This window comes from Alnus glutinosa, chromosome 9 (assembly GCF_958979055.1).
Source record: "Alnus glutinosa chromosome 9, dhAlnGlut1.1, whole genome shotgun sequence".
Taxonomy (NCBI): Eukaryota; Viridiplantae; Streptophyta; class Magnoliopsida; order Fagales; family Betulaceae; genus Alnus; species Alnus glutinosa.
In genome coordinates, this window is record NC_084894.1 from 27,512,005 (window position 1) to 27,538,505 (window position 26,501).

General features: G+C 34.5%; 1 protein-coding gene across 2 annotated transcripts; it reads left to right on the forward strand.

Annotated features, from left to right (window-relative positions):
• Positions 1-1,468: 1,468 nt before the first annotated feature.
• Positions 1,469-19,620, forward strand: LOC133877859 (uncharacterized). Of its 2 annotated transcripts, none has more exons than XM_062316298.1 (22): positions 1,469-1,668; positions 1,936-1,979; positions 2,271-2,334; positions 5,452-5,569; positions 5,665-5,732; positions 6,760-6,857; positions 7,283-7,454; positions 8,121-8,343; positions 8,677-8,803; positions 9,652-9,761; positions 9,914-10,006; positions 11,103-11,231; positions 11,390-11,523; positions 11,688-11,786; positions 11,881-11,960; positions 16,325-16,508; positions 16,630-16,701; positions 16,788-16,827; positions 17,556-17,833; positions 18,430-18,607; positions 18,724-18,935; positions 19,193-19,620. In XM_062316298.1, exons 1-22 carry the CDS (start codon positions 1,612-1,614, stop codon positions 19,487-19,489), a joined length of 2,877 nt encoding a protein of 958 aa, XP_062172282.1. In that variant the 5' UTR covers positions 1,469-1,611; the 3' UTR covers positions 19,490-19,620. The 2 variants fall into 2 exon arrangements, with proteins under 2 accessions (XP_062172282.1, XP_062172283.1); XM_062316299.1 differs by having other exon boundaries at positions 11,688-11,777.
• Positions 19,621-26,501: the final 6,881 nt, after the last annotated feature.

Sequence of the window (26,501 nt, forward strand, 5' to 3'; positions counted from 1 at the left end):
GTCTTAGTATAGATATATGTGTACTTGTATGTCTATGAGTGGTTTACATGTATGTATATATATGTGTGTAATATATATTACAACATTAGGAGCAGGGCCTAGGTGCTCGAAATAGGCCCCCAAACCGCTGAGTTGTAGGGCCCACCTTCCTAGGGCACTCGAGCCCCATCACACTCTCTCTCATTCGCAATTTCATAAAATCATATAGAAATCTTGAGGGAATCATTATCATGTGCATGGGCGGCAAGATGTGAACATTTGGAAAGAGTAATTACGCATACTTCTTGAACATCCCATAAAAGCTAGCGTGACATATCTAGTAGCCCTATGATTAGCTATTGTTAAAAAAAAAATATATAATAACTATTAAATATTGTTACATCAATTATACGAGATGTTTGTGAAGAGTTAGTAATTTTTGACATGATTTTCGAATCTGACACAAAATTATAGGATCATAATTTAAGTTAAATGAGTTGGCGGGTTGGCGGGTTGACCCATTTATCGACACGATTATAAACGGATTGGCGGGTTCACCCACCAATCTGTTTACTTATTAAAAAAACTAAAAGTTATTGGACTTAGTATTTTTTTTTAAAAAAAATGATTTTTAAAAAAGTAAATATCTTAAAACAAAAGCCATGATACCCCGGCAACGAAAAGAAAGAAGGAAAAAATATTTGAAAACAAAATATTCTCTTTTCTTCTTCTTCTTCTTCTTCTTATTTTGTTTTATTTTAAAAAAAAACTTAAAAAAAGCCAGGTTGTGTTGGGTTGATATGACCCGTTAACTTAATCGTGTCGTATCGTGTCATGTTTGGGTTGTAAGTTTCAACCCGATTAATAATCGTGTCGGGTTCGGGTTGGTGGGTCAAGCAGGTTGACCCGACCACCGTACGACAATCCGAATTACATTTTTGTGAGATGTTTGTTTAGAGTGCGTTTGGAATTGTAATTTCGTAGATAATAAGTACGATTTTAAACCAAATCGCAGAATATAAATCGTTTGAGAACTACGTTTTTAAAAATTGCGATTTGAAAAGGCAAAAAATCTGCCTTTTCAAATTGCAAATAAAATTGTGATTTTTTGAAAACGTATAATTTTAAAGGCTAATTTGCGATTTTTAAGGCTAAACTGTGATTTTGTCAAACGCTTAACTGCATTTTTAAAAATTGCTTTTTTCAAATCGCATATTTTAAAACCGTTATTTTAAATCGTACTTTTTTAAATTACAAACGTAACAGACCTTCATATATAATATTCCTTTTTCAAAAAACCTCTGATACGTTTTTCCAATTTATAAGAACATCGGGAAGAACTTGCAATTTGCACGTTACTTATCATATTGTTTTTTATTTTTAAAATAAAAAATATTTAACAAACAATTTAAAACACTTACAGTATAATTAAAACTACTCTCGCCTTTATAGCACTAAAAAAAAAAAAGAAAAGAAAAGAAAAGAAAAAGTCTCTTGCATTGCCAGCACTGTAAAGACGAAACGCAAAACCGGCGTAGTCTTCTTTCCTCCCCTTTTTCCTCGTTAGACAGATCTCAGTCTTCTCTCTCTGTATTTTCAGCTACTTTTGGACTCTCTGAGATCTTTGATTTCATGGCGTCCTCCAGCAAAATAGTATCCGATGCAGAAGATGAAGCTCAAGAAGAGGAGGCATGTCCTTCATATTTCCTCCATTTTATGATTACAATTATTATTTTTATAATTCTTTTAGTTTAAAACTTTCTTACCATTCTCAAATTTGAATTCTGGTTATTTTGTTATTTGATAAGTAAAAATCATAGTTATTCTGATAATTCTCTGCATTTGCTTTATCCGATTGAGCTGAATTTCGGAGTTATTATGATATTATGAAATTGAGTTCCGGCATTTCTTGTTCGCTAGCCTTTTGATTCGTTTTTCAATTTCATGTTGGTGCAGGTTGAGCATTTTGATGATTTCACGCTCGCCTCTTCATGGGAAAGGTAAATTATATCAGCTATTCGGATTCGGGATTAGGATCTCCTAAGTGACTTCGCAGCGTTCTTAAAATATTAAATGGTTCAGATTTTGCTATCTCTAACATAGCGAGACAATGGGTTGAGAACATTAATAAATTGAGGATCCTCTCTAGGTGATAACTGATAAGTGCCGAGACGACAAAATATGAACCACCTCAACTTGCAGATGCTCCTTTGTTTAATCCTTGTAAAAATCAACTTATACTTAATTGAGGGGTGGAACAAATCTGAAGTTACTGGTTTCTTCTTTTCTAGGTTCATTTCTGAAATAGAGGCGGTTTGCCGGCAATGGATGGCTAATGGTCCAAGAAATTTGTTGGTACGCTTTCTTAGATTTGGAAAATTTAATATATCCATTGTAGTGAACACAGAAACGAATGCATTTTGATTTTGGGTGATATAGATGTTAGTTGAAGTCACGAAGTCTTCGTGATAATGTTGGTTGGCATTTATAGTTAGTCCAAGTCTTCAGGGTTCAAGTAATTAGCATACTGAGCATATTTTCATTATACTTTTTATATTTATACCCTCTTTTTTTTTTCCTGTTCTGATAGAAATAACATAAAAAAGTGTTTGATGTTCGACCGGTTGATTTTTAGTTTATTCTGTTACATGTGCAAAAACTTGCTGCTGTGCCTGTTGATGCGATTGTTTTCTTGTTCTATCCTCATTGGCAAACCATCTGAGGTTCTTGCTCTAGTATTTTTCTGAGTTAGGTTGTCTATGTAACCTTAAACCAGTAGCAAAGTGGAAATCAGTTCTCTTACTTTTTGAAACTATGGATGTGGATATTTGTTGCTGGATTGTTTGAAGAATAGGTATTTGCTTTCATGGAATTCAATTACTTGATCAAGTTGGTTACTTTGGAGAGAAGTTCTGAGAGTTTTCTTTGAGGACAATTGCAGTTTCTAGTAGTTATTACTTTACCCAAAATGTGGGTCAAAAATCGTAGGTTCTCCAGTAATGCCTCTTTAACATACCATTGATTTTTCCCCTCCTACAGTCCTACTTAACTGTTATAATTGATTACTTGAAAGGAATTGTTATGCTTCAGTTGTCTTTGACATTTTGTTATTGAGGTGATAAAAAATTGGCTTTATTGTTGGGGATCATGAGCTAATCAAAGTATGCGCAGCGGAATACCGATCCCAGAAATTTTTTTTTCAAGATAAACAAGATTAGATTAATTAAACTAACATGTTCAGGGTACATACAATTGAAATCGGTCTCTCATAGGCTACTAGGGCTAGTTGATTTTGGTTGATTTGCTCCTTACATGTTGAATGGTGAAGAATGTGTTCTTTGTGTTATTGACTCAACTTCCACATCTTTTCTTTGATGACTGAATATGACAGTTAATGTGGACTTACAACTTGAAGTAGTAAATTAGTTAAATAATACTCCACTATAGCCCTCTATTTATAGACTTAGATTTACACTCATGATAGGGTTAGAAGATAAGATAGAGCTGTAGTATAGATAAGATTGAAGTCATAGATTAACTTTTTTTGATAAGTAATAAATTGGTCTTATTAAAAGCGTAAGACGCCCAAAAGTACACTGGAAGTATACAAGAGAAAGTACCTAACTAGAAAGGAAAAAACGAAACAGCCCACAAAAAGAAAGAAACCCTAAAAATCAAAAGCCCTCAAACTCGAACCCTCAATAAACATACCCGTCTACAACACATGAGCCCCGTAGATTAACTTAAATTACAATCCCTACTATATAGGGTGCAAGGCCAAGGGGAGTGAAACACTCCCATTGGCCATGCACCACACGACCATGGGGTAAAACTCTAGCCTATTGCTACCAATTTTTCAGCATGAGCTTGGGTTTTATCCCTTAGGCTCATTTATCTGTACTGAAGCCTTTTGAAATTAATTCTAAGAGCCCATAACTCTTTAATTGCTTAAGCCTATAAGAAATTAATTCCTAAGGTCAATCATTTCTAAGTAATGAGCTACTTAGGAATAATATTCTTTTTACCCATGTTTTATTAAATAAAACAATCTAAATAAATAAATACATAACCGAGACACATAGCTTATGGTCAATTTACATTAGCTCAAAGAGGGACCTAAAAGGAAAAATAGAATTAGCTTTAAATAGGTCTGTGACAATATCACATGACTCTATTTAGTCATAATTGATTCTACTAAACAAATGTGACTACATTCTAATATGTATTTTCAATTAATGAATCATTCCCCACGACGTACTTATTTATTACATATTACCCCTCCATAGAACCATTACGTCGTCAAACCGAAGTCAATACACCGTTATTTAGTTCACTACCTCTTTTCCTTGATACTCCTGATTTAATTACATGATATGTCATTTTTGTACATTGTAAGATTTTCATCTTACCTTACACAAAATAAAGTTTTAGTAAATACCACCAAAACACTTAGGTCTGGGCTTTAGGATAATCATTCACATTAAATCTACATCAAGAGAAATATTCCTTATCGCTTTGTTTCATGACAAAGGATTCGGATTCGGATTCCTTCTTGAAGAAGGTGTTCCTACAATGCTACATGCAATCACCCAACACATAGAAATGTTGACTAACGATTTGATCTCATTTCCGTACTTCAAAGTGACCTACACTTTACATTTGAGTTCACGATTTTTTCAGGATTTAGAGTAACTGTTATAAGTCGTCGTGCACGTACATTATTCTTAATCACAGTGTTGAAAGAATGATGACTCACGTAGTCCGTTTGGTGCATGACACTACCTTGCACTTACATCAACATATCAACGTGAAACCCTTCTTGCTTCTCCTAATCAAGATAGATCGTTAAGGTTGATATGTTATAGTCTAGATGGATTTTTTAGTTTCATTATGACTACGAACAATCTTTTATAATTTTTTTTTTTGATAAGTAAATTTAGTTTTATTGAAAGCGTAAGGCGTCCCTACGTACACTGGAAGTATACAACAGGAAACACCTAACTAGAAAAAGAAACAAGAAAATCAGAAAAGTTGATGGATAAAGGGTACAAAAAAGCCAGACCAGAGATACAGCGTATGGAGAAACAACTCTAACACCTCCTTTAGGGAGCTCTCTAGGTTCTCAAAACACTTAAGGTTTCTTTCTCTCCAAATACAATTGTCTATTACTATGATTTTCTATGTGATAATCTCATTACTCACACCTTAGTCAAATACAATGTAATTTAGGGACCTTACATGTATATCATATGAAAATATTCAAACATATATGTACATGTAAAGTAATAATATATATATGTCCAATGTTCAATATTATACAATTATAGAAAAGTAACATTAATGCAATTGGAATTTTGGACACTAGTCCCAACATTTATTACTGATAGCTGTGTGGTAGTTTGTCCTTTTAAGTGAAGCAGGTTTCAATCTTCTCGTCTCTCCAATATGGATTTTCTTATTATTTGGTTGTAGGAAAAGGGTGCTGTTCACTTGGAATTTTCAAAGAACTTATATAAAGTCAAATCTGACTTGAAGTATGCCTCAAAAAGTTATTGCATGGAGTACTACTTTGAGAAAACCGACAATGATAGTATGTGGAGATTTTTTATTTGGTAATTTATTTTTATCATCCACATATTGGGGATACTATTAAACTTTCATTTATTTGAATTCTGGTTGACACAGGTAAAATTTCAGACTGGAACTTCACTTTGCATGAGTTGCAGTTATGTTTTGGGGTCAAGGAGTTTTTGGTATGTTTTGACTTGGTAACTTGCTCTTTGTATGATACTGGATTTTTTTAAGTGAGCCAGGAGATAAACACAAGCATACACTCACGAGGGTTAGATAAGCTCACCACCCAAATGGAGAACACCAATGGGATATATAAAATCACCACCTGAAGAGTCCAACGAGGGATACAAGGCTTAGAATGCTCACCACTCTAAGGAACCCCACCAAAGAGATACAGAGCAAAAAACTCATCACCTCCCGGAATCCACCAAAGGATAAAAGTTAACAAGGACTATTTCTTCTCAAAAGCCAAAGGCTGATTCTAATTCAAAATCATGCTCTCTATATATTCCATTCATGCTGTGGGGTTTAAATAGCTAACTTGGCCTCCAAGGATAGGTAATTAAAACTTACACTTTCCAAGACAAAACATTTAATCAAAATCAATGAGTCTTGACTAGATACAACTATCAATACTAAGAAACTAGAAAAGTCACTTAGAAAAATGAAAAGATGCATCAGAGAAACCAAAAGGCATAATTAGAAACAAAAGAACTTAAAAATTCGTTTTATTTTGGCAGCCCCGACTGATTTGGATTCACAACAATTTGTTGCCCAGTTTGATAGCAGGCCTCGGGTAGCCCGCCCTTTTGTTTGGGTAGGTGGGCCCTATAGGGGCAGTGAAATTGCTAGAGATTTCTATCCAGCCCAGACACCCAGTTGTAAAATTGCTACAACTTATTCTCTCCAAATTGCACACCGTTTGATGCATTGGAAACTAGAGACATAGAGCTTTCCAATAGTATATGGCTTGCTGATTAATTATTCCGAAATCATCCCAGACTTGATTTTGAAAATACCTCAATAATTCCTATGAACTTGAGTAGTGTGGTTGAATTATCAAGTACCAATGTGATTGTTCCTCCTACTAGGCTTCCAAGGAGAGAACTTTTGATGAATTGTATACTTCTTCTAGAAGCTCCGGTGTCATTGTATGTCAAATTTTAATGTTTTTCTTATCTTCACACCTTGTGCTTGAATCACCAGGTGATTGCTCCTCAAAGCGCTAGTGGTGTAGTTCTTGATGCGCCGGAGGCTAGCAAGCTTTTAAGTGCAGTTGCAATTGCCATGTCAAATTGTTCAAGGTAGGGTTCTCAGCTGAAAATTCTACCATGTAACTATTGGTGAAGTATGACTCTCTTATGTTCTGCATCATGGCTGGGTGAGTTGGCCCATTGCGAATTAACCTCAGTGCTTAATCTGGTCATGTACTTTTTTTAAGATGTGAAGAATATATGCCTCTGTGTAAAATCTCATCTGGTGTCTTGTATTTAAAGCATACCGGCATATTGTTTCTCTACTTGCTTGCACTATCGTGGGACCTCCAGGGAAGTCCCTTTTTTTCGTGTTGCACCTCCTCTTCTCCAATAATTCAAACAGAGTTTCTTGTAGCGTCATTGATGAACGGTTTACTGTACTATTATATACTATAAAATTATATTTGTATTTGTAATTTATCTGAGGGTAACTTAAACTGAATTGTAATCTCCTGCCCACTTGGGATTTGCAGTTTGTTGCCAGCATTTGTTCCAGTGCATGATCCTTCTAGGAAAGCGTACATTGGTATCCAAAATATGGGAACTGTTTTTACCAGAAGATTTGAAGCAGATCATATGGGTTCCCAGGTTCCAGTGAAACTTATGCATTTGGAAGGTTTATACGAGCTGTTTCTTTCAAAGTTTGTAAGTGTTTACCATACTCTACATTTTGAAAATATTTCTTTATGATATACTTCTAGCTTCAGTATTATTGAGATTGCAAATTAAGGATTCTATTGCAAGCTTCTTATGCTTTGAAACCAATCAGATATGCTATAACATTTCTTCTTGGTCTTCCCTGGCTTGTATTATTCTCTTAATAGCTCTCTTCTTTTGATTAATAAAGCATCCATCAACTCAGCACCTAGGTTGAAAGTACACATTGATAAATGTTATCAATCTGATAATGGTGGACTTTACCATGCCTTGCGGGGCACAACCCTTATTCTTTGTAAACCATGGAGTTTATAAGATATTTTCTAATTATATAAGAAATGCTAATATTCTCCACTGTATTGTATGGGCATCTTTTAGTGCGCTCTGTGGTTGCATCATGTTTTCATGCCAAATTTTGTGCGAACAGTATGTGTATAAGAATTGAAGGGCTTTGCACTTACATGACTTTCAGATTGCATCAGTTTAAGTAATTGGGGTTGAAGAACTTAAAACTGATATAAGATTCTGTTTAAGTTAAATTACCCTCAGATGCATCAGATTTCATGATATCTCGATTACTTATATATAAAAAAAATATTGCATCATAGTTTTCGGTTTTCCCCAATTATAATAATATTTCATCTGATGTTGAAGGCCTACTCCACATTGGACCTTTCAATGCATCTTTTCAAAGTCAATTTTACGATGAAGCTTACCTACAGAACCATTCCCTATGACGATGACAATGATATCCAAGGAATTGATACTGAAATTACAGAATCTGGAGGAAACCCTGGTAGTGACACCCAGAACAGAGCACAATGGGATGATAATTGTCCTTGGAATGAGTGGTATTCTGCAGAAGACCCAGTTAAAGGTACGTTATGCCCAGGATTTTTCATCATACACCTGTTTTCTGTTTGATGCTGTTGTGTTAACTTCAGTTTTAAAATGATTTCTGGGATGATATTTAAGGTTAGTCCAAAGTGTGTAACAGTCTGCATGCTAAAATGATGCAACGTGAACTTAATATACTTTCTTTATTTTCTAATTTACCTGTTCTCTTTATCTTGTTATTTGGGGTTGAAGAACTTAAAACTGATATATGATTCTGTCTTGATGAAATATTCGAAAGATTCACAATTGCTTTAAGCCTGCCCTACCTGGAGGATAATTTGTTCCTGTTGTTTGATGGATTCACTGCTTACAGGATTTGAATTGATTGCCATATGGTCAGAGAAGATGGTTGACAGCTCTCTCCAAATGGCTGAATTGGAAAATGATTCACCTCACGAAGCTGAGAAGTGGATATTATTTCCAATTTTTTCTCAAAATTTGTAAGAAATACCTTTTGTTAGGTGGAATATATTAATGCGTTGATAAGAGTAATATGTGTAAATTCAAGTATTTTTGTCGTGGTGGTTGGGCATGTGATATTGTAAACGCTTATTACTGTTGGTACTTACTATTCACCATATACTAAAACTTTGATTAAGCTAAAAACAGAGCTGCTTATAACTTCTAAGATTGTATATACTTTACATAAACTATCGCTAAAGTAGTTATTGTATTAAGTCACTATTCAACAAACTTTTATGCATGAACTAAAATTTGTTACTTGGTATTAAATGTTGTTAGACATGAGTAACTGTTGATAAAGTGAGTTTATGTACCTTATCTGTGGGTACATGTATAAATATTTTCCCATTGGTAATAAGATTTTATCCACTGTATACTAAGGTATGTATTAGTTTATTTTGGTAAAAAAGTGATTTTGTCTTGCAAAAGACTTCTCCTTGCATACACGATATACTTAATCAAGGAGTTTGATTTGGATGTCAGATTGAATATACGAGAATAAGAATGTACTGTTCTCCCCCCCAACCCCCTTTCTCTTTTCATATGCTGAGACACCCATACTATATCTCACATACTTGTTATGTATTTATTTTTAATTTTATTTTTACTCTGTATTAAGCTCGTCATTGCTCTTTCAGAATTTAAAGTTCCCTTGCATATTTAAATGATTTACTGAGAGCTTCAATAATTAATTTTATAGCATATGTTTGGTACTTTTGGTTGGTGGTGTTGCAAGAAAAATCTAATTTTGATTACTTTCTCCTGATAGTATGTCTTTTTCTTTTGAAATGTGCAATATCTTTAAAGAAGGTTAATTTTTTGTCAGAGGTGGCGATTCCAAAGGAAACCAAATTGGATTTGCCTCCCAATTGCATCTTTTGGTTGACACATTAGATATGTCATTTGAAGCTCAATTTATGGAAGATTTTGTTTCAGGTTGGAATCCTTTTTTTTTTTTCCTGGTTGTATCACAATCATTATCTAACTATATTGGACAATTTGTAGGTTCTGGTCATTTTTGTTTCTCGATGTTGTTTCAGATTGCTTCAAAGTTCAACTTATATTCTCATCTTTCTGGTTTGTAACAGTTGAAAACCCAGGTCCTGATAATTTGAAGACCTCAATGGTTATACCTCCACCTACGGTCATTGATCGTATACTTAAAGAACTTTTTCATGAGGGTACATTCTACAATTTTCAGCTTCTGTTGATGTGATTGATAAATTTTCTCCTAACTGTAGCATGTCTCCGGCCTACTATGATAAACATAAACTTTATTGCATTTTTCTCGACTTCGCATTGACATCTGACATTTAAGGAGGAGAGCATTCATCATAAGTTGACTTACATGAAAGACCCACAAACCTGGATTTGTTATTGGGCCATAAGTTTCCTATTCCTGTTGCCCTGTTCTGTATCACTAAATAATTAATCTTTGTTTGTTATTGTCTGAGGTTCTTTTCGCTTTTGTGCTAAGGTGATTTGGAAGGTTTCTTCTGCTTAGCCATGTTGGATCAAAAGAGTATCCATTAGCTTTGTTTTTGGTGTTCAGGTTTTTATTGGTATACTTTAGACGTGTGTGTGCAGTATACGTGTTTATAACTTAAGTAGGTGTATTTTAGGACTCACGGTCAGTTTCCACTGAGTATAGAATATGAGAAATTGATTCTTTTTTCCTTTCTGCTCAGGGTGCATTAACTTTTGACATATATGCTGATCAATTAGTAATCTTGCAGATTGTTTATATACTAGTATAATCAACAATGAAAGATAGCATACCGAATAGAGCTGAGATTAAGACTGCTTTAAAGAAGCCGTTCTGAAATATACTTTTAGTTGATTGCTGGAACTGCTTAGCATTTGATGGATAATGTGATTATTGATATCTTTTTACAATTCAATAACCATTTCTATGCGAGCTGTTTATTTGATTTTTTTAATAATTATCTTAGAATTAAGATGTTGCCATTTATAATTGGAAGAAATATTATCCTTTTAGGAAGAAAACTTTTTTCATTATGTATACAAACTGAGGCAATAGCTTTAACTCAAATGAAACTTCCTCCCCCCATTAAAGTCGTGGGTTCAAGACCCATTTGATATGTGTAACTTACCAATTAAGAAAACTACATGCTACAGAATGAAATGGAGAAAGGAACCACCCTGCTTCCAATTTGTTTGGTCCTGTAAATATGAGTGCAAAATGTTTCACATATGATCTCAAATGGAGACTTTGAAATGCCATGCTATTATTACTAATGGTCCTTTTATGACCAGGAGTGGGAGACCCAGATTTTGTCAAGAGCGAGCATAAGTCTTCTCAAGCTATTAAAGGAGCACCTCTTGGATCTCTTTTTGTGCAGTTTTGTTTACACACTCTTTGGTTTGGCAACTGCAACATACGTGGTATGTATAGTTGGATGAATAAGCATCATAATGAATAAGCATCTTAAAGAAAGTTAAATTATTCTCTGTTATGGGGAAGCTACTGAGAATGTTTTCTGTTATTATAGTGTTATTTTCATTTTTATGACTTGATCTGAACTTTCTTTACATGTTATCAGCTATTGCGATGCTCTGGATAGAGTTTGTTCGAGAAGTACGGTGGTGTTGGGAAGAGTCACAACCATTGCCCAAAATGCCGGCTAATGGTTTGATTGACTTATCCAATTGTTTGATAAACCAGAAACTACAATTGGTAATAAGATGCATATTTGTTCTGATGAACGTTTGTGGAAACCATTCCTTTTAATGAGAATTAGGTTTCCGAAGAATACATCTTTTAATGAGAATTAGGCTTCTTTTTGTAGCATATATAATGGCAGGGGCAAAATTGTTTTACCTCTCTGATTTCTTGTTCAGCTTGCAATATGCATTGAAAGGAAGCGTGAACTGAATGAAGACTATCAAGATTGTGTCGAAAGCATGGATAATTCTTCTCCTCGTATTAAGGTCACAATGGTATCCTTGTTTACAATGTTGTTCAAGTGCTTATATTGTCTACTCTGTTTTCATTCTTGTATTTGGCATGACGTGCTTGTTTGACTCTATGCAGGAAGATGATCCACTTGAGGAGGACTCAGACTCGTCCATTATGCAAACTCCTGGTGAAGATTTTGATGGGAAACGTGACAGGTGAACTAAAGCAAGTGAGAACTCCTTTGTTTTCTTCATTAACAACTAGCTGACCTTAGATGGGGTTATTGCGTTTTTTTGGTTGTTTTCTTTTTTTCTTTTACCCCCCTTTTCTTCTTATGTCTTAGATTATATTCATTACAATTCTTAATTTTGGTTCCCTGAGTTTTTCCTTTAAAGTGCACTGAGGCTGCATCTATCCTCTTCCTTAGTTTTGGAGCATGAGGTGGGTCATTATTGTTGACTATTAAGCACAAACATTACGTTATGGCTAAAATAAAGTTATGCACTTCCTTGCTTCTCCTTTCCTCTTCTCCTTCTTCTTCTTCTTAGCAAATTTTAGTCATACGAGAATAAAATAAAATAAAGATATGCACTGAGGCTGCATCTATCCTCTTCCTTAGTTTTTGGAGCATGAGGTGAGTCATTATTGTTGACTATTAAGCACAAACCTTACCTTATGGCTAAAATAAAGATATGCACTTCCTTGCCTCTCCTTTCTTCTTCTCCTCCTCCTTCTTAGCAAATTTTAGTCATACGAGAATTTTATTTAACAAGTTTTTTAACCTTTAACATGATTCAAATATGCTTAAAAATGTTGAGGGTGATAAAACAGTTAAAACCCTAGAGTTTAAAAGTCAATCGATGGAAATTTGGATTTTTGTTTGGCAGTTGTAGGCTTAAGGAAAGTGTCCACTAATGCGGGCCATGCTAATTGTAACTGTTAGAATTATAGGAGTTTCTAGAACTTGTAGGTGAGGCACCGGCTGTCCCTGCTGAGGTGTCCCCACTAGCTATCAATTCATGACCTATACTGTGTAACCACATTTCCTATATATTTGGAAGAATGGATGAATATTGAAGAAGATTCACCACCATTTCTCTTACATTTACATATTCTCATCATAGTAAACATAGTATCAAAACAAGGTTTGAGAATTCTTGTTTACTTTCCTTTGTTTATAGTCTTTGTTTTTCTTCCCTTATTTGGTTGAACTCTCAGATCTTGGCGTTGGTCAGTATCCCCCTTGTGGTAGCACCACCCGTGTTGGCTAAGCCCACACGGGCAGTGCCTTGATGAAGCTCTATATGTTTGTGACTGGAAAAAGTCTTCTGCATGAAGAAAAAAAATCTCGTTTGTCTTGTTGTCAGTGGTGGTTCTGGTGGTTTTTTTGTGGCTGTCGTCTCAGCATTTTCTGTGTTGTATTGATAGGAGTTTCTAGAACTTATAGGTTAGGTACTAGCTGTCCCGGGTGAGGTGTCCCCACTAGTTGTCAATTCATGAGTTATATCATGTAATCAACTTTCCTATATATTTGGAAGAATGAAATAAATGCTGTAGAAGATTCATGCCCATTTCTCGTACATATGCATATTCTAATCCTAGTTAACAATAACGATTCCTAGGGTTGCCTGACTTGCGGCTTTGTAAGTAGGGATGAGCAAATATGAAACGACCAGCCCAATCCTGAAGGCTCTAGTCGACAACAGTTAGTTATCTACCAGTGGCGGGTTGGCTACTAAAGGTAAATTTGCCTACTGATAGGGTCGGTTTTAGGGGTTGGTAAACTAGTCCATCTCTCCCTCCCTCCCTCCTCCCTTCACTTTTTAAAAGATACGGCTTTTGGACAGTTGCCACCTTGAATGGTCCTAACCCACCTTTATCTGATCGTCGTCCTAATCCTAATGGCCTTCATCCAGACCATCCTCCTTTCTATGACAAGCATAACCCCTAACTGTAACCACCCTAAGACATACCACTGTTTGACAACCCTAGCCATCTGAGCATCCCTCCCACCATGCCTGATCGTTACCGTATCCTCAAAATCCTTTAAATCCTTTTGCATGTCCTTTAAACAATGTAGCCACACATTCTCGTTTAAGCTCTCTCTGGCTCTTTCATTTACCCACCCTTTGGTTTGTGAAATTTGTGCCTTTTGCTTCCTTTGGAGAAACTGAGACCCAAAGGAGGTTCAACAACCTCAGCAAGTCGAGTTATTAGGCCATCTTTTATTTTTGTTTTGAAAGAATTTGATAGGTATGTGTTTGTGGCTCCATTTTGTTGCTACAACCGACTCCTGTCGAGTCAGCTCGATTTTGGTTCATAGAATGGTTAGTTCAGGATTGGTGGCGGGTTTTTGTTACCAACCTCAATGGTTCGCCATCAAAATCCAGCCAACGGTTCAGGATGGGGTTGGTGCTCACCCCTACTTGTGAGTCATCGTGTGTAAGTTGAATAAAGGCTAACCTCAATGGTATATCATTTTTCTTCCGCTGGGTTTTGCCTTAAACGAAGCTCCCTTTGGAAGACCGAGATAATATAAAGGTAGAGAAGAGACAAAAGGGAGAAAAAAATAGATCAAGTCAAGTTATTAGACTATCTTTTATTTTTGTCTTGAAAGAATTTGATAGGTATGTGTTTGTGGCTCCATTTTGTTGTTGCGAAAATGTTGAAAAGTTTAAAATGAAAAAAGAAAGTAACTTAAACAACTGACTCCTGTCGGGTTAGCTTGATATGGGTTCATATAATGGTTGGTTCAGGATTGGTGGCGGGATTTTGTTACCAACCTCAATGGTTCGCCATCAAAATCCAGCCAACAGTTCAGGATGGGTTGGTGCTCACCCTTACTTGTGAGTCATCGTGTGTAAGTTGAATAAAGGCTAAGCTCAATGGTATATCATTTTTCTTTAGAGTTTGATCTATTTTTTTTTTCTCCCTTTTGTCTCTTCTCTACCTTTATATTATCTAGGTCTTCTGCTGGGAGCTTCGTTTAAGGCAAAATCTATTTGGGATAACGTTATTGAGAAGGTATAGCGTTGTTTGGCAAGATGGAAGAAGATGTATTTGTCAAAGGGCGGGAGAGTGACCTTGATACGAAGTACTTTATTTTATCTGCCTACTTACTTCATGTCTCTTTTTCCCCTCCCGGCTAGTGTTGCCAGCTGTACAAAGAAGTTGTAGTGAGACTTTTTGTTGGGTGGTATTTGTGATGAGTTCAAATTTCATTTGGTTAGTTGGCCTAAGGTGTGTTCTCCAATCTCTTAAGGAGGGTTGGGGCCCTTGGGGGTCCGTAATTTACTTTTGTTCAACCGAGCGCGGTTCGAAAAGTGGCTGTGGTGTTTTGTTCATTCGAGAAAGGCCTTATGAAAGGTTGTTGTGGATTCTAAATATGGCAACGCGTAGGGTGGGTGGTGCTCTAATGAGGTTCATGGGGCGGAGCTTTGGAAAAATATCATGAGGGGTTGGAGGGAGTTTTCTAGTCACTATATTTGAGGTTGGTGATGGCTCAAAGATTAGATTCTAGTATGACGTGTGGTGTAGGGATCATGCCCTCAAGGAAGCTTTTTCGGACTTGTTTAGTTTGGCCCATTGTAAGGATGCTTAAGTGGCAGATATTTTGGAGTTTTCTAGTGACTCTCTTTAGTGGAATGTTAGCTTTCTCGGAGTGGCTCAAAACTAGGAGGTGGATCTCTTTACCTCGTTCTTCAATTTGTTATATTCCCTCATATTGAGATGAGGTGGCGAAGACAAGCTTTGTTGGGTTCATTCCAAGAGAGGCTTATTTGATGTTAAATCATACTACAATGTTCTTGTTCCTCAGGATAGCACTCATTTCCCTTGGAAGAGAGTATTTGGCAAAATAAGGTTCCCCAAAGAGTGCTTTTCTTTTTTGTTTTTTTCGGCTGCCTTAGGGAAGATTTAACCATGGATGATCTTAGAAAGCGGCATGTCATCGTGGTTGATTGGTGTTGTTTGATTAAGAAGAGTAGGGAGTTAGTGGATCACCTTTTACTACATTGTGAGATGGCTAATGCCCTTTGGAATACCATCTTTAGCCTTGTAGGGTTGTCATGGGTTATGCCTCGTCGAGTGGTAGATCTTTTTGATTGCTGAAATGGGTTTTTTGGTAGAAGTTGGAATAGTATTATATGGAAGATGGTTCCATCTTGCCTTATGTGGTGTAATTGGAGGGAGAGAAATGATCGGAGCTTTGAAAACTGTGAATAGATGGTACAGGAATTTATGGATTTTTTTCTTTAAGACTATCAATGGACAGCTGCCGTGGACTTAAACATTTCTAGCTTTCATGTTTTTCTTGATCTTTTTTCTTTTACTAGCTAAAGTTTCTCTTGTATATTTTGTGTATACTTGGATTACGCCTTTTGTGTTTTTTAATGAATTGCGTTAACATATCAAAAAAATATTTAGTTACACGACTTCCTGTGATATAAGTTACCATACATTTGTTTTATATGAATTTTTATAATTATATTACTTTGCTAGGTTTGCTTATTACCTTGAGAATGATAAATTTTATCGTAGGCACATAAATTTGTGGATAACCTTATTCTTCATATGGCAGCCCCTTGACACCAGAGGATTTACGCAGTTCTGGAACTACTGTATCAAGATTTACTAGTAAGCCTGAAGATGTGGTGTTGGCTGATGTAAAACCTTCAGACTATATCAAAAGGGGTTCAGCTGGTGTGGTGGGGTCTATGATGCTTCTTAAGTCGAATCAAAGAATGCATGCCCCATTCACTCAGGTTTCTCTAAAAAAATTTGGACTACTTGACAATCTTATTACTTTTTTTTTGGTTGTACTTACTATTTTCTCCAAAAATTTCAAGAATATGACAGTTCATCCTTTTCTGGTAATCATTGTAGGATGCACCACTCATGACAGAAGACATGCATGAAGAACGGCTCCGGGCTGTTGAAGCCTTTGGCAATTCATTTGTAAGCTTATATTCTTTATGTCCAATATATCAATTTCCAATTTCACAGGATTGAATGAGGAAGCGTTGTCTGTCATTCTATTGCAGAACTTTTCTGCTCAGTTGGAGAGAGAGATCTTATCTTCAGGTAATAGGCTTCAAGTCCTATTCTTTTATTAGGGGCTAGACTTGTACATTTAATGTATTAACCACCTTTTTGGAGATCATCCTGAGTCATATACTGATAATTTGTAGTCATGTTTGTACCTTTACATAATTTGCATCTTAAGCTCTATCATTGGAATGATCAATCTCTGGCATGTGGAGCTGAATTAAATAAAAAGACTAGGGGCATTACTAGAACGGATTAGGATGCTCTATATCATGGGATGGCAGAAATGAGGAGTTGAAAACTTGCTGCCATCCAAATGAATTTAGATACATATAAGCTTCAGAATTCTCATGATGGCATCCAAATATATCTATCGATTGTAGATATTAATAACATCCTTAATCTTAAGACAAAATTATGTATCCGTTGAATCCAATTGCATACCTTTTTAGCACTCTTACTTTGTGAACCAACCAAGCCTGGCTTTCTATAGCAGCTAGCTGTTCTAGAAGTATTAATATGTGAACTTATATCAAAGTCATCATTTTTTTTTTCAAGTTCTTTTTCGTGCTGTTTAGGTAATATCTATGATGTAAAAAAGAAGTGATATGCCCATTTAATCCAGTTTCTGTCATTGTCTCATGACTACAGATTTTATGTTTCTCCTTTATAAGGATCTGCTAATACTTTTTAAAAGATGTTCAGCTTCTTTTTATAATTGCCACAATATACTTGTCATTGACAAGCTTTGGTATTTTAATTAGACATGTCAGCATTTAAAGCAGCAAACCCAGATGCCGTTTTTGAAGATTTTATTCGGTGGCATTCACCTGGAGATTGGCAGAATGATGACGGTCAAGAAAATGGACCAATTAAAAATCTTGCATTGGAGGATTCAAAGAATGGTTGGCCTCCACGAGGACGGCTTTCTCGAAGAATGTCTGAGCATGGAAATTTATGGCGAAATATTTGGAATGATGCACCTGCTTTGCCTGCTTCTGAGCAGAAGCCACTCCTGGACCCCAATAGAGAAGGAGAAAAGGTAGGTTTCTTTTGAGAAATCTATGTTTTGCTTGTTATCCTATCTTTAAATTGTTCATTGCCGTGTTACTTTTGGAGGAACAGCAGTTATACTGTTAAACTTCTTACTTGAAGCTTTTCATATTGCAATCATGTTGTTGGACTAGAGTCCATGAGAACGAGATGATTAAGAGACTGCCTGGCTGGGCATTTCTTAGTAATGACATGTATAAAACTCCTTTCTCAAGGGAGTGGTTCCCTAAAATTTTAGATTGTTGGGATGATGGTTAAATACATGTATATCATCTATCTTGGACTAGAAAAGAAAGTTTTATGATGTGGCTTCACCATTGTTATTATAATGAGAGTAGATGCAAAAACAGACATGTTTGTGAGTCTGTGACATATGTTCTAACTTTTGCCTAGGCGTTGTTGACTTTGTACTTCAATAAATGGTTGTAAACTATAATCGCATATTAGCTGTGTTTCTGCGTGTAAAGAGAACCAAAAACAGTATGCTATGTAATACTATTTTTTCTGGTGTTTTCACAGTTCTTCCTGTATTTTCCCCATGCTTTTTGTATTTTAACTGTTAATGGCACCTTTTTAATTCCATAGGTCCTTCATTACCTGGAAACATTACAGCCGCATCAGTTGCTTGAGCAAATGGTTTGCACTGCCTTCAGAGCTTCGGCAGACACTTTAAACCAGACTAGTTATGGAGACTTGAAGCAGATGGCAATTAAAGTGGAGCAACTTTACCGTACTATGGCATCTGTGTTGAAACCTTTGCAAGGTATAACTTATCTTTTCTCTTCCATCCTGCTTCCAGTTCACACTTCTTGGAGAGTGAATGGGGTGAGAGAGACTTGGTTCTGGGATCTACATTGACTGTTTTAATGTGCCTTGCAGCAAATCGTTTGTCTGCCGGCAGTGAGATTATTGGAGACTTAAAACGGCTTTGTGGTATTCTTGAACATGTTGAGAAGTTACTAACTGTTGCAGCTTCTCTTCATAGCAAGTTCTTGCAAGCACCACGCCTATCTGAAGCAATATTCAGTGACTATTACAACTTTTATCTTCCCAGAATGGGAACAGGCTCAGTAGGGGACAATGTTCAAAAGGTAAAATGCCTTGAAGCCATATCAATTCCTAGTGTAGCAATCTAGCAGATAAATCTTTTGGTCCATCGTGTCTCCTGGGTATTAATAAAGCATCATTAATTTGACTATATGAGATAGGTAGCCTCTAGCTGGACCGATTCTTAGATCGTAAGGACTATTTACACCTTATAGGCAGAAATTAGAAATTTACTTCAGACCGTCCCTTCAGCAAGAACAACCTAACTTGGACTGATTTATTTTGCTATCTAATATCTCAGGAGTTTGACAAGAAGCAACAAGTAAGGAACCATGAGAGGCCAGTTGTGTCAAATATGTTTACACTTCCCACTGCAAACCAGTCATGGAGAAAAGTTTTGAGCATGGGTAATCTTCTCAATGGCCATGAACCAATCCTCAGGGAGATCATATTTTCCCTGCGCGATAGACTGAGTGGCAATCACTACGCAGCCCCTACTCCTAGGGTTTATCAACAAGAAATCGAAACATACCGTATGTATATATGTGGAACCTCAAATGATCTCCGGGTAGCCCTTTCTGTTGTCTCGTGTGATTAATCTTCTCAAAGACAATGTATAGTAATATTTATGTTCACTGGAAATTTATTTCAGCCATTTCTTCATCCTGCCCCTTTTATAAGACTGCATATAGAAATCCCATTGAAATGAATTTGGTTCATTCTGCTTTACATGCTTTTGGAATGCGTCTACTATTTATACAATTTGGTCTCTGTTTGTCATCTGTGGGGGATAAGTGCCTGGAGTTTTTGTGTTTTAACGGCAGGCGGCATCTGCCGTGATAGACCTGGATCATGACCTCTATCGGTCACTAGATACCGCTGGTCGAGACCTCGGTGAAATTTCTCTCAACTGGATGACTTTAGTATTCATTGATTGGTTGTAGTTGAGGTCAAGGAGTGGATGGCTGTCGATTTTATTTTGCAGACATCCTTCTTGGACGCACTATGGATGACAATCGAAAGCTTATGGACTTGGGTCAATTAGCTTTCGAGTTTGTTGTCCCACTCCCATAAGATCCAAATTGTATATTTTTTTAATTTCTTTCATCATTAGTACATATTTACAGCACAATATGACGAATTAGTCATTTATAGGCTTGTAGGAAACTAAAAAGTTGACCTATGTGAGAAACAACTCCATTTTCTTCTACTCAATTTGCCTTGGCCTAATTTTGTGTCCCCCATCAGTTCCGGAGGTTTTGATTTGAAATTGATACTATTTATTTCATGCTCAAGATTTAAAGTTAATACATTTAACAGTGTACATGATTTTACATTATTTAAAATTTTAAAATATGTGTCAACATTGACTTTATATACATCGTTAGATGCACTAACTTTAAATCCTGACCTTTAATTTAAAATGGATAGGATCAATTTCATTTAAGATCTATGGAAAGGGCTACTTGGTACTTGAGTGACGCTGCTATAAAAGTGGAAAGGGTTATCAGATCTATAGTGAAAGAAGCCACTATAGAGTGGGTTGCTGTACACGTTAGTATGAAAGTGTGGTAGATTGTTATGATTCTTGATAGGCCTAATTCAGTGGAGCCCTGATACACAGGGGACGGTTTTTCTTCCCTCACAAATCATTTCCCAATTCAGTGATGCTATTCAAATTTTGATCCAACTTGAGACGAATAATGTTAATTTAGAATGAATAATTTGAATGAAAGATTACCGAATTATGGAACAAAATCACATGGTCCTGATCATTCTTGTTTCACATGGGAGGATTGGGATGATCAACTTTCAAATAGATAGTTCATAGTTGCTTACTTTAAACCCCATAAACACGTTGTTGCAGAATATTGTGAATGATCATTTGGTGGAAAATTGTTGGTTCTTTTATGCTTTTTTTTTCCTTTTCAGCGACGAACTCGGAGAACTTGTTCTTCTGATCACTTGGCCGGTGCTCGACAAGTCGATATGTGGGTCTAAAAATCCACCTTCTAGGGCCCTAAACTTTCGACAATAAACATGTGTGGAGCCCAATATCTTTTATTAGTATTTGTTGGTATGAAATTCAATATATACATTATTAGTTCATTTCCCAGCAAATTAAATTTCTGGGACGAATGGTTCACTTATTAGAACCGGATTCAGATCCTCAGCAAATTTTTCATTGCCCGAGCAAGGGAGTGGGTTGCTTGAAACATGTTCAGACAAAATAGGCTTAGTAAGAACTCTATTTATATTTACTACCCGAATTTTTATAAATCCGAACAGTCAAATTGCTGAGAATCTCTATTCATTAGAGCCTTTTTTTCTAAATGAAAAAGACCACTTTATCGAGACTGGTTTATGTAGCCAAGTAGAAAAAATGAGGCCCCTTGCATACAAGAGAGTTCATACCCTACTCGTGTAAGTTTTGATTCCCACAATTCCATCTAAGCACTCAAATATAAACTAATATGGATAATGTTTAGAGTATTACAACTTTTACTAAAATTTTCTTAAAACTTTACGTGATAGTCCACAACTTATGAAAATGAATGTCGTGTGGACAGTTCAGATTTTAGTAGATAGCATGATGAGTGTCACATGAACTTCTATGTCAATTTGTCAAATATGATAAGTGTTTTGTGAAAATTGCCACATGGTAATCTATATTTTAATGATTGATGTGATAAGTTCTACACAAATTGTCTGTCACGTTAGTTTGTAAATGATTTGAAATACCTCTAATAGCACTCAACTAATTTGAAATAAGAAATGGCAAAACAAGAAGAGAGAGATCCATCACTTTCCTAATCAGTCCTTTGTTATATAAAGACAACACGAAATGAAAGATCTTTCATAAAAGGAGGAGGTTAATGCCTAGTGGTACAACTCATTGGGTGAAAGATTTGAATTATGGATATTTCACCATTTGGCTTACAAAATAATATAAAATAAATGGTTTCGCCATAATTGTGCTTTCATAGTTTCATATGTGAACATGAAGATGATTAGTTGATAAAAAATTTGAGCATGTTGCTTTGAGAAAATACAATTATAAATGAGTAAAGCTATAAACTTCATTTTTATTCAATAATTATCATATAATGCTGATATGACAGTCCCAACTAACCATTTGATCAATCATTATTTAAAATAAAAATTTTAAAAACTGATTGAGACCGTCGCATTAACATCATAAAATCGTCACGTCAATTGATGACTAAAGAATCGTGTGATTGATAATAAAAAAGGGGTAGAGGTATGAATTTTAATTTATAAATCACACGATTCTTTAGTCATGGGTCGAATGATTTTTAATTGAAAATGTAGCTTTGTCCTAGAGATAATATTTTAAATAACATATGCTTGTATTTTTCAATGTCCTCATAAAAAAAAGTTTCAAATTTTCTTGTGGGGGCCAATCTGATTAGTCATATTAATAAAATATTTTATTTGTATTATTTAGTGTGGTTATATCCAATTAGTCATGCCAAGCTTTTATGGATTTTGGGTCAGCGTCACAAGGATATTGACCCTACATCAGTCTGGAAACAAAGAATATGAAAGGTGGGTGGGGGGTGGGGGGTAATAAATATAACAAGGACACGTGTACTACATCTAAGATACCCCCATTCAAACATCGATGCTTTGAACAATGATCATTTAACCACCAACACTACCTCTATACTTCTAAGTATTAAATTCAAATTTTCCTTTTTTTTTTTTTTTTTTTTTGAAAGAATTCAAATTTTGTCTTGGATAGAAAGGATACTTCTAAGATAATAAATGTCGTACATTAGATATGAGAAAACAAAAAGAGTTAAAGTTATTATTTCATTTAATTAATATTTTAACATTTATTATTTTATTTTAATTTTATTCAAAAAAATGTATACCCATATCCAACTCCATCAGGACATTAGTAGGACGCAAGACGGCTAATACTAATAAAATTGATGATTCTCATTTTAGAAGTCGAACTCTCACCCTAATATATATTCAACCACTTTAAGAATTTTTTTGGGGTTACTAAACCACCACCTCTTATGTGTTTTAACTCTCTCACTTTCACGTGTGGTTCAACCTCCTCTTTATAAGTGAGACTAAATGCACACAATATTTAATTGAAAATGATGGGTGAATTTCGAAGACATGGCTTGAACTCAACTTATTCTAAAATCTTAAGCTTTCATCATTAACAAATAAGACTCTTAATTGAAATAAATAGTAAATACAGATTCATGATTTGTACTCAGAACATCTCTCTAATACCATGTTGAATCATCATTTATTTATATATATATATATATGACAGTTTAATTCTCTTAAAATCATTTTAATTAGTAATAATCAAGGATTAAAAAAATCTATTGATTTTAACAAATCATAAATTTTCTTCCTAATATATATAGGCAGTACTCGTGGTCAACAAGTCTTGGCCTTTTAGATCAATGGTGCCTTGTAAAGCAATTTAAAAGCTCTAGTGACAAGGTGTCAGAAACTCATGCATGTCCAAATATTTAAGCTTACACTGGTCACTAGAGTTTTTTTAGCCTTAGCCTATAGGCTTTCACAAATTTAACACATAGGATACTAAAAATATTTCTTTTAGTATTCAAAATAAAAATATTTCTTTTAGTTATTATATTGACCACGAGAAAAATAAGACCTAATTATCATGCCTGTGGATTAGCATTATCAAATTGTTGCAAGTGTGGACAATTTTATTTTTTATTTTTTATTTTTTTGTGTGTGTGGATTATTACCATAAGTTTAAAAATAATTTATTAGGGCTTTGTTTATAAACCATTTTCAAATTCTCTCTTTTATTTTTTGTATTCAAAATAAAAACATTAACGTACAATCTTATAATACAAATTACAAAACATTCAAAACTACTTTTGCATTTCAGAACATTTTTTTCAAATAAAAAATAAAAAGCACCATCTTAATTAAAGCATTAACAATTAGAACCCTAGCAAGATTTTTGAGAGTTGGTGGACAACTAAATAAAGTTTGTGCCTGAACCAAATCCTCAAGGGGTGCAGGATTCCTCCAGCTCCTTGAATAAGCTGCAAGGAATAACACCAAACAGAAAACAGTTCTGGTTAATTATTAAGAAATTCCAGCATTAATTAGCACTAACAAGCTATAGTAGACATTAATTGTTCTTTAGTTATAAAAAAATAAAAAAATAAAATGCATGTATTTCTCTTTCTCTTTTCATAAATTATGACAAAAAAAAAAAAAAAGAGACTATTCCCATGGGATAATTCAGGCATATATATGTACATGCTTTAAATAACAATAATAACAACAACAATGATAATAATAATAATAATAATAATAATAATAATAATAATAATAATAATAAAGAATTAAGCGTAAAGAATTAAAACATTAATCACAATGACAGTATGTTATTTATCTCGAGTAGAATTTGGCTTGCATCAAGTTATATATTTAGTGATCATACGACATGCATCTCTTGTTATTGAATATTGATAATCAAGGTCAAAACTCGCTCCAATCCTTTTTGTTTAAAAAACACTAATTAATCTCACTTAATGTTTGGAGAATGTCCTGGTCCTTTATATATATATATATATATATATATATATATATATATTCAATAACAGAAACCAAAATCATCTCGAGCCACAGGCTCTATCCAATCTATTGGCCGGGTGCATGTCTCACTTTCTTAGCATAGCTTTGATTGCTTGAGGTGATGAATGATTAAAAGGAATCGTTGGTGGTGGGGGCATGGCTACCTATGAAAAATATGCACTTACAAGTTAGTATAAAATATTGCTTTAGAAAATTAAAAAAGAAAAAGAAAAGGAGTTTGTATAAAATATTATAAAAATAATAAAAAAAAATGTGGGGTTTAGATATTGACATCTTTTGTCTTGAATTTGTTGTCTAAGAAAGAATTTGTGAGGGAAGGCATTGGATGCCCTTTAATTCTTTTACATGACAAAATTGATTTTTTTTTTTTTTTTTAAAAGGCAAAGATTGCATAGGCCGTACGATGTAACCACCATATATCTTCTTCCCTTACTAGCCTTTGGAAGATCATCGTCCTGGCCTCTTTTCTTTTTTTCAATTTATTTTATTTTAATTGAAAGATAAAGAAGTTTATGTCCTATTATATATATTGATGACAATGACTACAATGGTGTCCTCCTAGGTTGTATTTTCATCTTCCTATGATGATCGATCAGTAGCTTTCATTGGGGAGCGGCGGCTAAGCTGATTGTCTTGATAACCCATCAATCAAAACGATCGAGCATGCCTTTGTGTCAACAATAATTCATCTGATAAAGTTTTTCTTTACATTGTGTCGGAGAAAATATATTAAATTGATATTTATTTTTAAAGTACGTGATTCTCACATGTATTTTACACTATTAATTTTATGAAAAATACATGTGAAAAATACGTGTTCTAAGAATATATGTCAATTTAATAGACTAAATTCAAATAATTTGTTCCAATCCAAAAATACTTTTGAACAGTTTTATTCTTCCTCTATTTCTTTTCATTTCTTTCAAAAATATCAAATAAAAAACATTCTAACTTTTTTACATTTTTTATATCACATCAATTATATTTTATTATTATTCAATTAAAAAAACTCACTACAAAACAAAACTTTTTCACTTTTCTATAAAACATTCTCAAATTTTATATCACATCAATCACTTTTTACTATACAACACACAAATATTTCACAACACAATTACTTACCAAACAAGCCCTAAAAAGTTCACTCAAGCATAAAACAAGTCCAGCCGGCACAACCTTTGTCTGTACAAACACAACCTAATCCAAAAAAAAAATATAGATGATATGAAAAAGAAAAGAAAAATTACAAGGAAATCTTTCCCATGCACTATCAAGATGAATATTCAGCAAAAGAAAAATAAGATGAAAATGCTACCCGAAAACCATGATAAAGCATTCTATTTTGTTAATTAAGTTGTGAGCGCTAAAATTTACGCTTCTATTGATCTTGAGACTGGCCATTTGATGAGAGAGGCAAGCTAGCATACCAAGAATGTCTAAAAATAGTGTAGGACACTATAATTTCAGGCGGTTCACAAACTTGAAATACTTTATTCAGTAACGGACTTTGTTTGTTAATGATTTTTTTTTTTTTTTAAAGAAGGTTTTATGATGTGACATAGATGTGACAATAATTTTAAGTATTTTTATGTTTTTATTTATTTATTAAACACATAAAAGGAATTGCCTTTTTTTTAAAAAAATTATTTTAGCTAGCCTTATAGTAAAAATATTCAAAAAAAATTCTCCCTCAGCCAACCATTTCGGCTAAAGATTTGACTAGCTGTTACGCTGAGCATTATAGCTCATCAATGCAGAAGGTAAATTATTAAATTAATAAAATAATCAATATGATTCTTTCTCATCTTTGGGAAGTAAAAATAGATAAAGAAAGAATATTTTAAATTCAGTAGTAAAAGTTGCTAGCTAAAATGCTCAGCCAGATATAGATACTTTGGAAAAGTGGGTAGCTACATTTTTTTTTCTAAAAAAATGGTTATTTAGCTAAATTTTAGCCAAACATTTGTTGACCCGGA